Raw genomic sequence first — 16,184 nt, forward strand, 5'->3', positions numbered from 1 at the left:
TTTTGAAAGCTTTCAGCATATTAAGGAAGAGTAAAATCAAATTTAAGATAACATGGAGGAAAAAAATCTTGAAAATTCCTATTCAATCTCTATGGAGTGTATAGTTGAAAAATACACTTGAGACCATTTGAAAACTATATACATATACTGTTTTTAATCAGTTTCACCATTCACAGACTGGGATCCTAGTAAATTGGCTACTAAGTGAATTTACAGAAAGCAATTTCTGTTCATTTATTTCTGTTATCAAACTAGAAAACACATCAAAAGACAGGAGCAAAAACTTTGTTTGGGGAAGAAATTGAGAAGGTATCTGAGCACCATGTGGTGGAGTTCCCCTTATCTCCAGGAAGTCAAAGCTCAGCTTAGAAACTCACTTTTTCTTTGGTGCATTAGAATAAAGCGTAATTCTCTTCTATCATATCAGCACCCCCAACCCCATCAAAACCATAAGAATTTCTCCCTTTTAGCACAGCTTTAAGAAACTTTAGCCATAGTTTAGTCTGTGGGGTGGCAAAGAGTCAGACACGACTAAGCGACTTTCACACAGCCATATTTTAGTAAAATATTTATAATATTGGTAGACAATACATTATCTTCTAAAGCTAAAATTTCCTTAAAATGAAATCATCAGATTTCTGTAAAACAATCTTCCATTCATCAATCATATAAATTTTAATCTCTGTAGTAAATACTTTAAATGTAAGTTTACTATACATTTTCAACTCTACTTGAGAACATATATATTAAACATAAATCATTCATATCCAGCCAGAAGCCATGAAGAGCATCCATTACCTCCAACAATGTAATGGCGATCTCACCTGGATGCAAGTATACAGATACTTCTTTCAGAGTCATTGGCTTCAGTATTTTTCCCAAAGATCTTACTTAGAAAACCTACTCAGTAAGAATTACATCCTCTGAATGACTTAAAGCTGTTCAGTAATTAATATCCTTAAAATTCAAATATCATAAGCTACAGACTCATAATTCTAGAACAGGAAATGACCAGCAAGATCATAAAACCCACCACTTAATGTACACATGGAAGGAACTAGGGCACTAACCAGTTAGGGATATTTTTCTGTTTTTCAAATATAACTTGATTAAACAGAAAGACTCTCTATTTTACCACATCTGTTTTCTCTAGCCGATTTTGATTTAGGATAATAAAAACAAGCAGGTCCCTCAATAGTGTGGTACACAGCACAAATGGAACATGCCTCGAAGGTCAGGTTACTGAGTATTTTCCTAGCAAGTGGGGGTCAGGACAGGGAGATGAGTGTCATGCATTCCATTCTTACCGGTGGTCCAGGGGGACCCCTGGGTCCCATTGCTCCATCTTTTCCAGTAAAGCCCTATTGTAAAAATGAAATTAAGTGTGGATTAGTGAAATAATAACCAAGCAAAATGGAAAGAAACTAAACAGGATGATAAAAGTGACAGGTGAGGGATTTAACCCAATTGCAGGTAGCTTTTCAATATAAAGACAAATATGCCAAAAAAAAAAAAAAAGCTTTCCATTTAAGCTATGCCTTTTACTGAATTATTCAGTTCTAAACTCAGTCATTTATAGGGTTACAAATAAAATCATTTTAAGAAGCAAACTAGTCTTCTCCAAAGAAGGCAGTTTCCTATTATGAAGATACTAACTTTTGCTTTTATAAGAGTATAAAGAAATCTACAGGAAGACTAGCCCTTTCGACTGAAAAGTCAACATCCACAAACTGGCCTGGGAAGGATCAAAATGGGATGAAAGGAATGTTGCTGAGGAAACCAGGTGACGTCATAGAAGATGCAGAAGAGGTCAACCACCTGGTTAGAAAACTCCCTTTCTTGTTTCCAGGCAGCCAGGACAGGACCACTGTTGCTTCACTCCTGGGTGATTTCTCTCTTCCCCTCCAAGAAAGAGGCAAAGCTACATTAACTCCACCACTCAAAAAGAAAGGAAATCCTCAGTCCTCACTTAATTGTTTAGTGGTCCATCTCTCCTCATCTCACAGACAGGCTAGACCCATACCAGGTCTACCCAGGAGGAGTGGGCATCTCTGTGCAGCTTGCACAGACTACCTCTGCCTGGAATGAGTCACTCACTGCCCGCTTAGTATTCATCCCAAGTGCAGACCTCTGAAATCCAGCCGAGGATTTCTGAGTCAGGCAGTTTTTTATGGTTGCTGCATTCCTCTGTCAAAGGAAATTTTTGCCTCCTTTGAGAATAAGTGATAATTTTATGCATATTCTTGGATCCTAGCAAAAAGTCAAGAACATTTGGATCACTGCCTGCATTAAGTATACACACTGCCATTGATTTTACAAAAGAGGAAGTTTAAATTATTTCTTTAAAATTGCATTAGAAATAGTCTGTCCCTTCAAAAAAATTCAGAAACTTATAGAGATAAACATTTCAGACTGTTTTCTGGAAGATCTAGGCCTGCTTAACAAAAAACAGACTCTAAGTTCATCTGATGTAACATCAACACCACTCCTGGGAGCCACTTAAGAAGCAAAAATGCTCTGAGTATGGTTCGGACAGTTGAATGTCATCTAAATTTCCTCCAACCACTGTAGAAAACACTCTTTTTTTTCTTTCATTTTTTAAGGTAAGTATCATGTCTATGAATAATCCTCCTTCAGTCATCCTAAGAACTTTCTGATCAACCATTTTCTCTTTTTCCCTTGTTTTACTGAGCTATAATTGACAAATTAAAATCGTATATATTTATGGTGTACACGTGATGTTTTGATACATGTAGACATTGTGAAATGATTACCACAATCAAGGTAACACATCCATCACCTCACAGGGCTATCATTTTTTATGTGGTGAGACTATTTAAGATACACTCTATTAGCAAATTTCAAGTACACAATATAGTATTAACTGTAGTCATCATAATGTACATTAGATCTCCAGAACTTATCTGGCATAACTGAAACTCTGTATCCTTTCTCTAATATCTCCCCATTTCTTCCTCTTTTTCAGGCCCTGGCAGCCACCTGCTTCCAGGAGTTCAGCTTTTTTGAGATTTCATACATAAGTGAGATCGTGCAGTATTTCTCTTTCTGTGCTTTGCTTATTTCAGGTGGCATGTCCTCCAGGTTCAAGATTTATCCATGTTTTGGAGAATGATAGCATTTTCCTCTTCTTTTAAGACAGAATATTCCATTATTACATTAAACATATATTCATATATAAAAATATCACATCTTCCTTATCCACTCATTCATGGGCAGACAGTTAGGTCTAACCAGCCATTTTCTCTTAGAAGTAACATATACCTAAATTGGGATGAGGCGGGTTCTATTCTGGTAACCCCAGAAAGGCTACCACTGAGCCATCTGCAGAACTTTGTGCTGCAAAAAAAAATTTTTTTTAACTCTCCATTTTCAAAGCTGCAGCAGATATTGCTGCTTCCCTCCATGGGAGGGTGGGTGAGAGGACCTGTGGTCGCTTTCACATGACTTGCCTGAACATGTACTTGTCTTACTACTTTCTAACAGTCCCCCAAACTGTGGCTCATTTGAAAATTGATCTGTGCTGAAGGCAACCCAAGCCTCTTGCTTCCACCAACTCCATCTTGGTAGGACATCTTCCTTCATCACCATGGTCTTAGGCGTGCTCTCCTGAGCTTCATTCTCTTCTCTCCCACCACAGGGTTCAAGTTCCTTCCTTCCTTCCTTCCTTCCTTTCTTCCTTCCTCTCTCTGTCTCCCTTTCTTTCTCTTTTGGCTGAGATGCCTGCACCCAAAGTCTAACTTTCGAAAACCATTTATGTTCCATCAGCTGTGACTCCTACTGTCAGCATTAGTGACAGGAAACTGAGTAGAATGTACAAGGCTGTGATGGAAAAAAGATGAATAATTTCCTGAAAATTTTCCTCACTCTCAACATGAGGGTCCTGGGTTGCCTCACCACAAAGCTGGATTCACAGATTAAACTATGAGAGTGAAAAACACAGTCCTTCCCACCCTTCACTTTTCAGGGAAGCAGTGATGGTGGGGATGGCTGCCTGACCACCAGCTCAGAAGAAGCATGTTGATGGGCACTGACCACCCAGCGAGTCTGCATGGAACCCATGCTGAAGCATGTGCCAACCCAACACGGCTTCCACAGTAGCGGTGGCAAGGGAGGCAGCCCATCATTACTTCTGTTGTTTTTTATTTTTTAGTTTTATTGGAGTATAGTTGATCTACAATGTTGTATTTAATTTCTGTTATACAGCAAGGTGACTCAGTTATACATATATATTCTTTTTCATATTCCTTCTTATCATGGTTTATCATAGGACACTGAACTATATTCAATATCCGTTATTACTTCTTGACTGTGATATTTTTGGTCTTGTTGACTAATTGCATAGAACGACTGGTCACCCTTGCAATATCATTGTGGTCCTTTATTATAAGATAAGAATTCAAATAAAACTAGAGTGCCAGTCTCAAAAGAGTCAGAAGAATATGTATAAGTACCAGCGCGTCCCAGGCTCCCAGAGAAGTTTTCTCTTTGACCTCATATTCTCATAAATCCAAGAGTAGGCATTGGAGCAAATAAATTTCATTGGCAAATCATCCAACATTTGGTATTATCTGGGCAAAACTTTGCTCTATCTGATTGACCCAACTCTTCTGCCCCATGGTGTCTTGGAGGTGTTAAGGTTAAAAAATCAGTGCATGAGTGACAACTATTATAGCCCTGGCCCTCTCAGAGCCTGCTGCTAGTCTTATGTTTTGACTTGATTAGTCAGAATACAGACAACACTCAGACTGCTGTCTAAACTAGAAGGTGCTGAAGTCATTAGTGCCTTGGTTCTGAGCAGCTCTAAAACCTTCTATTAAAGCATCTGTGGTCTCCTATGAAACCAAATGTTTCTGTAACATTAAACAGAGCACAGAACTCATTGTGCTTCTCATCTACTTGTCCTAGAAAAAATTGGGTCTCCTGCACTGATTTCCTCATAACTCAGGAACAGACCTGAGATCTGCCATAAATAAGCAAAATTCCTACTAAGTTCCAGTTGCTATCATCACAGAGGCCTGCAGATGGTATCTGAGTTCTAAAGGTGTAGAAAAGATGTCACTGACCACATACAAAGTGCCACAGGAATGAAGACTATTCTTAGAGTTACATAAAAGATGCCTCATAAAAAATTTTTAATTTTCAGATTTAATGCAATTTTCTAGGATTCTTGAATATCTTTCCAGTGAATGAAAATTCGTTGGTTTTCAGAGCATGCTGAATTTTTTTTAATTTCCAAAATTCTAGCAACTCATTTAAAGTCCCACCATTTTGTTTCATAGACCTTGAGATTGCCTTGGTGTCAGTTGGTCCACCAATATTAGCTTTTCTGCCTTCTATGAGATATGTGAACACCAACTGAACTTTGGGATGGGGAGGTTAATTAATAGGCAATAATCATCCCCAACGTCATTAGAGGCCACTCAGGAAAACTTACTCTGTCTCCTGGAGGGCCCATTGGTCCTGGTGGGCCAGGTAATCCTGGAGTTCCCTACACAAAAGGAAACAAGCAAGAAAACACTGTAATAAACTTCTTGTGTGAGGAAAGGAATTCGTGTCCTTCTCCAAAATGTTTGGGAGAAAAGTCAGGGGACTCTGAGAAGGAACAGAAACTCAGTACCGAGCGCAGAGCCAGCCTGAGAGCGAGACGCTAGCTCAGTCAACAAGCTCAGACCTGACTGCACAGCCCCAGCCTGAAGCCTCAGACCAGCCGACGGAATGGAAAGCGGCCAGGCTTCTGCTCTGCGGCTTAACCTTGGTTCACCTTCTGAGGCACTACAAGGGCAACTTTGCAAAGAACACTTGACGAGTTGAGAAGAGGCAAGGTGAAGAACACTCACAGTCCGGCCTGGAAGTCCTGGCTCTCCGGCATCGCCCTTCATTCCCTGGCGACCCTGGAGCAAGCAGTGGGAAAACAGGTCTCAGCATTTTACAGAAATTAAGTGAAAAGGGAAGACGTGAGTCATTCCTGAAATCTGTATCACTTCATAAAACCACTGAAGCATATTTGTGAAGGGAGATGAATAAATTATTTTGGGGACTGATGCTCATTCTTTAAACTACAAATGCTGTTATAATTTCCATTTATCATGTTGTGGGATCATTTTATATAATCATGGGATAATATGCCTTTTTTAAAAGAACCCAAGTTGAAGGGAAAACTATTTTTATTATTTAACATATTTAATTTGGTGCTAACTGTAATGAAGAGTCAGTGAAATGTAGCATAATTTTGTTCTTTATAACTACATGCTACAAGACACTTGTTAATAGGCAAATCTGAATTAAAGCTGACAATTTAATAGTAGTAATAAGAAAATAAATAGAAATAAAACTCCCCCAAACTCCCCTGTGGATACAGGAAGCTAAAAGTAGATGCATTCAGTTCAGTTCAGTTCAGTCGCTCAGTCGTGTCCGACTCTCTGCGACCCCATGAATCACAGCATGCCACACCTCCCTGTCCATCACCAACTCCCGGAGTTCACTCAAATTCATGTCCACAGAGTCGGTGATGCCATCCAACCCTGTTCCTTTTTATAGCTGCACTGAGAGGTACACAGGCTCTTAGTTCCCTGACCAGAGATTGAACCTGTGCCCCCTGCAGTGGAAGCTCAGTCTTAACCACTGGACGACCAGGAAAGTCCTGCATTCAACCCTTTTGAGTGAAAAGAAAAATCCAGTTCCTTCAAATGTTTCATTTCTAGCTATATCTGATATAGATTATTTTTTCTCTAAATGCCAAAAAAAAAAAAAGGTCTTTAAAGGGAGTTTAGACTTAAATTTAAAAATATGTAATTATCTGGATTCTTATTCATACACTGTATTTGTTTTGTCTTAAAGTATAGGAAAAAAGTAGTTAAAACACCAGCCTTAAAAGATAAGACACTTCACCTAAGTTCAGATTGGCATTTGGAATAAAACAAATTCTTATTGAAGTAATGACCTAGATAAATAAGTCATAAATATCAGCCAGAACCCTAGGGCCTGCCACAGACTCAAAGCCATTTCAAAGCTTTCAGGATATTAAAGGATATTTGCATTACTTATTAAAATAATTTTTAAAGGTCAAAGAAGTAGCAACAATTTTTCCTACAGTTACATATTATTACATATGCTATTTACATATCTGAAATTACAGTCACAGGAAGTCATCTCAATGACTAAACTTGTTTTCTGAAAAAACACTTGAATTTGGCAAAATAGAGTAGAAAATGTTCCAGTTAAATTCAGCATTAATCCACCACCCTCATTTCATACAGAAAGTCTTTGTGCTTACTTGTTCACCAGGAATAGAGAGGCCATTGGGTCCCTGAGGGCCTGGAGGACCCTGGGGCCCAGGAGGACCTGTATCTCCACGAGGACCGGGGGGGCCCTACATACAGAACAGAGAAACAAGCAGAGTCATAGACTGCCCTTCCAGGGCTGTCTTCACAACTCTAAGATACCAACCAGAATCTCTGCAAACATTTTAGAAATCGCCCCATCTATTGGGTTGACCAGAAAACCCAAACCAAGTTTTTGGCCAACCCAATATAAAAGTATTTATTAATGTTATCCCTTTCTTCCTTTGATTACTCACTAAAAGAACTGGAAAGTACAATCAATTCACAAGAACACTTAAATTTCCCAACCTATTTTTACATGGGAATAGGTTTCTTAAAAAGTAAAATACATCAAATATATTCATATATCTATAGTCCTAGATTCATTCAGAGATCAAACCTCAAAATTCACTAGGTTTGATTTCTTTTAAGCTGCTCCTGATTCCTCTTAGACTTGGGCTGATTTCTGGGACTAACATATGTCTACATCAGGCAAGGAAAGAAGAGATCCATTCATTCTATGCAGGAGCTTCTTTGCAGGATGTCCAGGTAGAAAAGGACAAACCTGGAGTTAGACAGACCTGGGTCAGCACCCTACCCTCACTTTCCTGAGTTAGCTTAATGACAGTATGACAAAAACTACACATCACCTTCATAATAATCCCCCAAGATGCTGGAGTTGTCTTACGGAGACAGTTTTGAACCAGTAGAAGAGGCCAGTGACCCCCAGCGAAGGCAGATGTGGCCGGCTCGGCTCTTTCTCTGAGAGAGATGAACCCTCCCCAGCTCCCTCTAGTGGGACTCTGATCCTTGAGGGGGGTCTTCCAGCTGACGGCCAGGTCTCCCCCTCTGCTTCCCCATATGAGAGCAGAGCCTTTAGGTCTCCCATGGGCAATTCCCACTTCAGTGACATCCCCTGTTCATTCCTTTATCTGACTAATCTAATCTACCATTTTGACATCCAGAGGCAAGACAGAGATCATTATATTGCCTAAGGCTCACTAAACTTGAATCAACTTGTTCAAGGTCACATTACCCGTAAGCGGAAATTTGAATAACGAGACTTCAACATATAGGTGAAAACGTAAATGCACTCTAAAATATACTTACAACTGCCCCACTGACACCTCTTTCACCTCTCGGACCTTTAGCACCAGGCCCTCCCTAAAATACACAGTAAGAGCACATTTTAGGGTGAACGTAGGCAACTAGGAAGAAGCTGATACATAAAAATTGCTTTAAGAAGCATTGCATACTCCAGACAACCAACACTTCTCCAGCTATTTATGAAATATGGAAGTAAATGCTTTCTGTCACACAAATGTGTGGGAAAGGAGAATTTCAAAACATTCTTAAGGATCTCATTTTTATATTCTGATCTTTCCTTAATTTTTAGCAAATTTTGAAGTTGATTTGAAAATTTGAGGTTTACTGAAAAAAAAAAGCATTACAGCATTACTTTAAATACAATATTTAAGCATTTCTAAGGAAAAAAATCTATTTTGGAATTATACGAGTGTATTCTTCAGGGAAAGTAATATGCAATAAGAAGACTCTCTCAGAATCTCAGAATATGTAATTTAGTAACAGGAATTCAGAGACCTGTTCACTGAACAAAGAGGAAATAAACATGATACTGATATCCAACAACGTTATCTTACAATTGAGAAAAAAATTCCTACTTCTCCAAAACATCGAAGTCACATCCAGGGTATAATTTTATGATTATAAATATAAATCAGGTAAGTCACTATTAATTAAAGAAAATAAATGATGCTAATTCCAGATATATTTTGATTCCATATATGAGGAGCTGGTTTGTAATTAACCTAAAATCAATTTACATTATTTGTTAACAACCATGTATAGTAAAATCTGGTGTTCTGAGGCTCTTTAAACTGTTTCTATGTTAATTAAACCATGTTCTTAAAAGAGGTCCATAAAGCTTAGTGGTACCACTTCCATTCTGAAAAACCAGCCCGGGCCACATGTAATTGATCAATAAGATCTAACACTGTACTCTTCAATGTTTTGTATTGCATTCTATTGGTCTCCCCTCCTCCCTATGGAAAGACCTGGTCAGTCTTCCTACTCAGGTTATTCCTAACCCCAACACTTTCACCCAGAGTTTATGATATCATCACATACATAAGTTATACTCTATATGTTATTCTATGATATGCTTGCTAATAACATACACATATCCTAGGATCTAAAGATTTTTTTGGGTCAGCCTCTCAATCATGGCTCCATAACATAGGTACAAGAAGCTTTCAGGAGATGTAAGGAATTTTCAAAATCATGTAATTACAGAAAGAAACCCAAATCTATATGTTGAAAAGCTCTTGAATGCTAGCCCATATCATTCATTCTCATGTGAGTAGAGAAATATGTTCAAATGCTTTCAGATTTTCTTCTGGATTTACTCCAGTTCAGATCTCAAGATGTGCTATGAGGATGGTCTGCAAATTATCTGGTTCTGTCCTACAACACACCAGTGCCTGGAAGCATCTTATGTGCAACACACTGACCAAAAGATGATTATGCCAAAGATTTAACTGGAAAAACTAGAAGGACTATTTCAGTTTCCTTACTGCAGGGCCAGGGGGTCCCGGAGGTCCAATGCTGTCCTGTGTACATGTGCAAGCATTCGGAAGAGCTGGACATTTTGCTTCATCTCTCTGAAATTTGGAAAATAATATTTACCTCTGAATTGAAAGTAAATATAGCCTCTTATCCTCCACACCCACTTATCTTATACACACAAGGAAATCTATTTCCCAACTTAAAGGAATAATTTTTAATTATGATTACAAAGTCTTAGGCCCAATCTTGCTATGCCCCTTTATGTCTTTAAAAGTTTTGCTTTAGGAAATCTCACATAAGATATGTTTACAAAACCATCATCAATCGGGACCCTTGGTAATTTAATCCAATTCCCTCTAGTATGGTATTAGAGAAATGCTGAGTGTTTCAGATATGGATGCCCATTTCATTCAGAATAAAATTTCAAATCCCTTCCATAGCCTACAGGCCTTACACGGTCTGCAAAACAGCACCCCACCACCTTGCCTCTCCACTGCCCACCACCTCCCCTCTCCTTTGCTCTGCCCCAGCCCCTCTCATCCACTTCTTGCTTCTCAGACGTTCAGGGCACCTTGTGGCCTTCGGGCCTTTACGCTTACAATCAGCTCTGGTTGGAATGCTCTTTCTCATTATCCACAGTCCCTGTCCCCTCACTTGACTCAGGTTTCTGCTTAAATCTCATCTTATCCCTGAGGGCTGAGGACACTCACCTGGCTACCTGTCCTTATACCCTGGTTTGTTTTCTATGACTTTTCACTCGATAACATAGTATACATCTATTTATTAACTCCTCCTCTCCCTCTGCCTTTCATTAGAATATTCCCTTTCACTGCTGTAACCCCAGCACACAGGATAGTGCCTGGTTTATAACAGGTGTTCCGTATTTGTTGAGTAAATAATGCACACTTATTTTGCGGGTGTGTGCAGCTCACTGTTTGCCTAGAACTTCAAATCCATCTTCAGCATTCAACTTAGTAACCATCACCACGTACACAGATAATATGGGGGAAGGCCATCACTCAAGCATTTCTACTTAGACAGAGAGGTGTGATGGCTGACCCTGTGAAGGATTTAATAAGCATTTACTGTAAAATGCTGGTATTTTTACAAGCAATAGGAGGACTCTGCAGTAAATGGGTTTATCAGACACGCTGATTAAAGCAGGACTTTTCTGACTATGCCTAACCACTTTGGCTGTTAGGGAGAATTTCCAGATGCGGTCCTCCACATTCTTGACTTTCAAGGGGGGCATCCCCAGCCCGAGCTGCAGTCATTGATGAGCACGTGCACCATGCATGTCCCTGGCTCCATCCTGAGCATGCAGCTGCTGAGGGCTACTTCCTCTCCCAGGCCACCCTCATCCACATCTCTTATTCCTCAAAGACTAATAAAACCATGACAAAGTTCCATTCTGTTTCACTTACTCTGGAGGGAATATCACAGCATCTGTCTCTACTGGTCCACACCGGGCTGCAGACAATATCAAAATTCTGGATTTGGAACTGCAAACAACCAACAGCAACATGAGCTAAAGATGCATGAAAAACATTTCATATTAACATCTCCACATTTTAACCTCTGCTAACTTCTCACGCAGACTCTCTAGAGGGTCCAGGCAAGGAGAGCAATGTGATCCTTATCTCCTAAGAACAAAAGAAACCTATGCCTCAGAGAAAGGGACAGTAAAGTCAAATGCATATGTGATAATCCCACTTCTGATTCATTTCCTTGGCTAAAATGAAATGTCTCATTGAGTTTTTTTTAAGAGAACACTGATTTCTTTATATCCTTAAAAATGATGAGTGCATTTAATTCAGAATTTTAATTTGAAGACTACACACATTTAAATCAACTTTTAAGAGCCTACCTCTGTAAAAAAAATAGTAACATTAAAAAAAAATTCCTTGCTTATTCTTAAATTGATGCTCTGCTTCTTATAAAGTCTTACCAAGGGGCTTACTAATAATTTTATGTTTACCTTCAGCTTAACTATTTCAATATACATATATTTTCTATCTTTCTACACTCAAAAACCAGAGTTCTTTGGATAAAAAAGAAAAGGTCACGTAGATATAGTCATTCTTTTATAAACTTAATGTAATTGTTCTATTTAAATATTAAACCTAATATTCAATAAATGATTTTAATTGCAATTATATTATTTGCACTAATTAATTCTTCCTTCGTGGCTCTGAGGGTCAAGCGTCTGCTTGCAACCTGGGAGACCCGGGTTCAATCCCTGGGTCAGGAAGATCCCCTGGAGAAGGAAATGACAACCCACTCCAGTACTCTTGCCTAGAAAATTCCATGGACGGAGGAGCCTGGTAGGCTACAGTCCATGAGGTCACAAAGAATCGGACATGACAGCAACTTCACTTTAACTTCACACGGTGAAAGCTAAAGTTTGCAAGTTCAAGTTCTACACTGAGGGTTAAAAATTTCATTTCTGAATAGAGAGAAAATTCTGTCCATGGAAGAAAGCTAAGCTCAGTAAAAGCAATTTTCAAAAATAATAGAAGGGCTTCTCTGGTGGCTCAGCGGTAAAGAATCCGTGTGCCAATGCAGGAGACACAGGTTCAATCCCTGATCCGGGAAGATCCCCCATTCCATGGAGCAACTAACCGCATGCACCACAACTGTTGAGCCTGTGCTCGAGAGCCTGGGGTCACAACTACTGAGCCCACGTGATGCAACTAGAGCCGCACATGCCCGAGAGCGCTGCTCTACCACAAGAGAAGCCGAGGCGATGAGAAGCCAAACGCCACAACCGGAGGGGAGCCGGTTTGTCACAACAAGGGAAAAGCCCGAATAGCAACGAAGACCAAGCACAGCCAGAAATAAAAAAGTAAAATCATCTTAAAAAATAATAGAAGCCAAAAATAGTAGTCTTGCTTTCAAAACAATGTTATTATTAATCAACATTTATTATGAACTTAGCCTGGTACAGTAAAAACCTTGGGTTTTAACAGTTTATTACTAAATAGCATTGTAAAAGGGTTGGCAAGCCCCCACCTGAAACTTAAGCGAATGACAGCTGTGAGGTGGCTGCCACCCTACACTCATCTTCCTTCTGAGGCAGGCCCGACCCCTCTGTGAGGGAGCATAGCTCTGTGACAGTCATAGAGTCCACAAATGCATAATGTCCTGAGTGCACAAAGCTGTGTCAACAGTTCCTACTTTTGAAGAGCAAAAAAATGAATTCGTTTACATTTCACTGATTCTCCTGGCAACCGTTTGTGCTGTTCTCCCCAGTTTGATTCGGTTTTAAGTCGACTACATGATGTTCTCTGGTACCCTGACATCTTAATTCACTTCTAGCAGTAAAGCACATTATCATGTTGTGTCAGTAGCATATTACCTCAGTGTAACTTCCAGTGTTTCAAGCTAACCAAGATACAAAACAATTAAAAAGTACCAATTACTTTGAAAAATGTCATTTCTATCTTTGTACAAGGTACCAAGAAAAATAAAACTGTGTTACTTACTGTGGCTGATTTCCTCTCCCCTTTAAGCAGTTTTCCAAGAATTTCATAACCGTCAGTGGTGATATTTCCAGCTTCCTTGATATCCTTCTCTACAATCTCATAGCAGTCGATGTAAATCTTAACACTTTTCGAGGTCACTACAATATGAACCTAAAAAGATCATTTGTTTCCATTACAAAATTTCTACCCAGAACAATATGGCTGACTTCTACATATATCAGATCACACATTAAAAAAATGTATACTTAAAGCTATTCATGAAATTAAAAGACGTGTGCTCCTTAGAAGAATAGCTATGACCAACCTAGACAGCTTATTAAAAAGCAGAGCTTTTTTAGCAAAGCTTATTAAAAAGCATTACTTTGCCAAGAAAGGTCCATCTAGTTGTTTTTCCAGTGGTCATGTATTGATGTGAGAGTTGGACTGTGAAGAAAGCTGATTGCCGAAGAATTGATGCTTTTGAACTGTGGTGTTGGAGAAGACTCTTGAGAGTCCCTTGGACTGAAAGGAGATCCAACCAGTCCATCCTAAAGGAGATCAGTCCTGGGTGTTCATTGGAAGGTCTGATATTGAAGCTAAAACTCCAAGACTCTGGCCACCTGATGCGAAGAACTGACTCACTTGAAAAGACCCTGATGCTGGGAAAGATTGAGGGCAGGAGGAAAAGGGGATGACAGAGGATGAGATGGTTGGATGGCATCACTGATGGACATAAGTTTGAGTAAACTCTGGGAGCTAGTGATGGACAGGGAGGCCTAGCATGCTGCAGTCCATGGGATCACAGAGTCGGACACAACTGAGCGACTGAACTGAAAGCTTTACTCATCCCAAATCAAGAGCCTTGGACTAAAAATTCAAGAACCAGGCTGCAGTATCAATGTCATTTAATTTAACAACATCAAATTAAATGAACCACTTAACCTCTCTGAAGGAAAGTTATGACAAACCTAGATAGTATATTAAAAAACAGAGACATTACTTTGCCAACAGAGATCCGTCTAGTCAAAGCTATGGTTTTTCCAGTGGTCATGTATGGATGTGAGAGTTGGACTGTGAAGAAAGCTGATCGCCGAAAAATTGATGCTTTTGAACTGTGGTGTTGGAGAAGACTCTTGAGAGTCCCTTGGACTTCAAAGAGATCCAACCAGTCCATTCTAAAGGAGATCAATCCTGGGTGTTCACTGGAAGGACTGATGCTAAAGCTGAAACTCCAATATTTTGGCCACCTCATGCGACGAGTTGACTCACTGGAAAAGACTCTGATGCTGGGAAGGATTGGGGGCAGGAGGAGAAGGGGACGACAGAGAATGAGATGGCTGGATGGCATCACTGACTCAATGGACATGGGTTTGAGTTGGTGATGGACAGGGAGGCCTGGCATGCTGCAATTCATGGGGTCGCAAAGAGTCAGACATAACTGAGCGACTGAACTGAACTGAACTGAACCTCTCTGAGTCTCAAATTCCTCCCGCTATTATACATCAGTATAATTTCTTATTTTCCCCACTATGTATTCTTCCTGAGATGGCCAGAGATAACATAGTAGATGAGATGACTCTTTAAACTATAGAGAGCTTTTCAAAAAAAAAAGCAGACTGCACATACAGAGAACAAACTTGTCGTTGCCTGTGGCAGGGCAGGGGGGCAAAATAGGGATAGGGGATTAAGAGGTAAACAGTAGTTTGTATAAAATAAGCTACAAATATATACTATATAATGTGGGGAACACAGTCAATATTTTATTATAACTTAAAAAATAAATTATAGAAAGTGAACTATTAAAATACAAGTTAATAAATCATTAATAAATTGTTATACTCAGAACAAAGGAGCCTCGAATGTCTTCCACTGATTTTGCTAAATTCAGTTTTTAATTTCTTAGTCCAGAATCCCTGGCAACTCATTGAAAATTCCCTGATGCTGAGAAAGATTGAGGGCAGAAGGAGAAGAGGGCATCAGATGAGATGGCTGGATGGCATCAGCAATGCGATGGACATGAACTTGGAAAATTTCAGGAGATGATGAAGGGACAGGGAGGCCTGGCACACTGCAGTCCATGGGGTTGCAAAGAGTCAGACATGAGTGGGCAACTGAACAACAACAGTCCTTGCCAAAAAGACCTTATATACCATGTAGATACCTAACGTAGGAAAGAGCTAGGTTGTATCTTTCATAAAGAATCAGCTCTGGAAATCAAATTCAAGATTCAATTTCCTCACAAGAAAACAAACTTATGTTGATTTATTGTTATTGGATATTGAAGATAGTCAGAACCTTAAGAAATTTGTTAATACAGATAAATAATAAAACATCTATATTTCAATAATGTAAAGAATGGCTGCGGGCAATCTTTGGCTTTATAGTTATGCCCATAGTTTCCACTTATCACAGCCCAAATATCCAAGTAAGCCCATGATGATTACTTTAAAAAGTTTGGCTCCAAGTTAAGGAACAGAAATTCTGTAAAATGCTTTAGAGTAAATAAGCATAAGGACAGTCTCCAGAGACTTTTTTTTAACAGTAGATATCTTTTCCACATAGAATCATCACCAAAACATTAATTTAGTGCATCTATAAGTAGTATGAATTACATATTGCTTTTATTTAAAAGAGATATATGACTTACTAAAAATAATTTTAAATACCCCAGGGCAATCATCTAATACTGAATTCAAGATGAATACCATACAGTCATTCCCAATGTATTTATTATCTAGTAAGAACTGAATGCACACGAGTCTGGGTGAACTCCAGGAGTTGGTGATGGACAGGG

The 16,184-nt window shown here is 39.2% G+C and overlaps 1 protein-coding gene across 3 annotated transcripts in view; it reads right to left on the reverse strand.

The window, feature by feature from the left end:
* The window catches only part of COL12A1 (collagen type XII alpha 1 chain), a 116,916-nt gene that overhangs the window by 9,571 nt on the left and 91,161 nt on the right, over nt 1-16,184 (reverse strand). For all 3 annotated transcript variants that reach the window (XM_055432808.2, XM_088840539.1, XM_055432809.2), the window contains 8 exons: nt 13,412-13,561; nt 11,351-11,428; nt 9,935-10,021; nt 8,451-8,504; nt 7,295-7,390; nt 5,859-5,912; nt 5,456-5,509; nt 1,308-1,361 (listed from right to left, as the gene is read on the reverse strand). In XM_055432808.2, the coding sequence (XP_055288783.2) occupies nt 1,308-1,361; nt 5,456-5,509; nt 5,859-5,912; nt 7,295-7,390; nt 8,451-8,504; nt 9,935-10,021; nt 11,351-11,428; nt 13,412-13,561 (627 nt within the window). The remainder of the gene's footprint in view (nt 1-1,307; nt 1,362-5,455; nt 5,510-5,858; nt 5,913-7,294; nt 7,391-8,450; nt 8,505-9,934; nt 10,022-11,350; nt 11,429-13,411; nt 13,562-16,184) is intronic.

This window comes from Moschus berezovskii, chromosome 10 (genome assembly GCF_049115385.1).
Source record: "Moschus berezovskii isolate FMDL1 chromosome 10, NW_MosBer_1.0, whole genome shotgun sequence".
NCBI lineage: Eukaryota > Metazoa > Chordata > Mammalia > Artiodactyla > Moschidae > Moschus > Moschus berezovskii.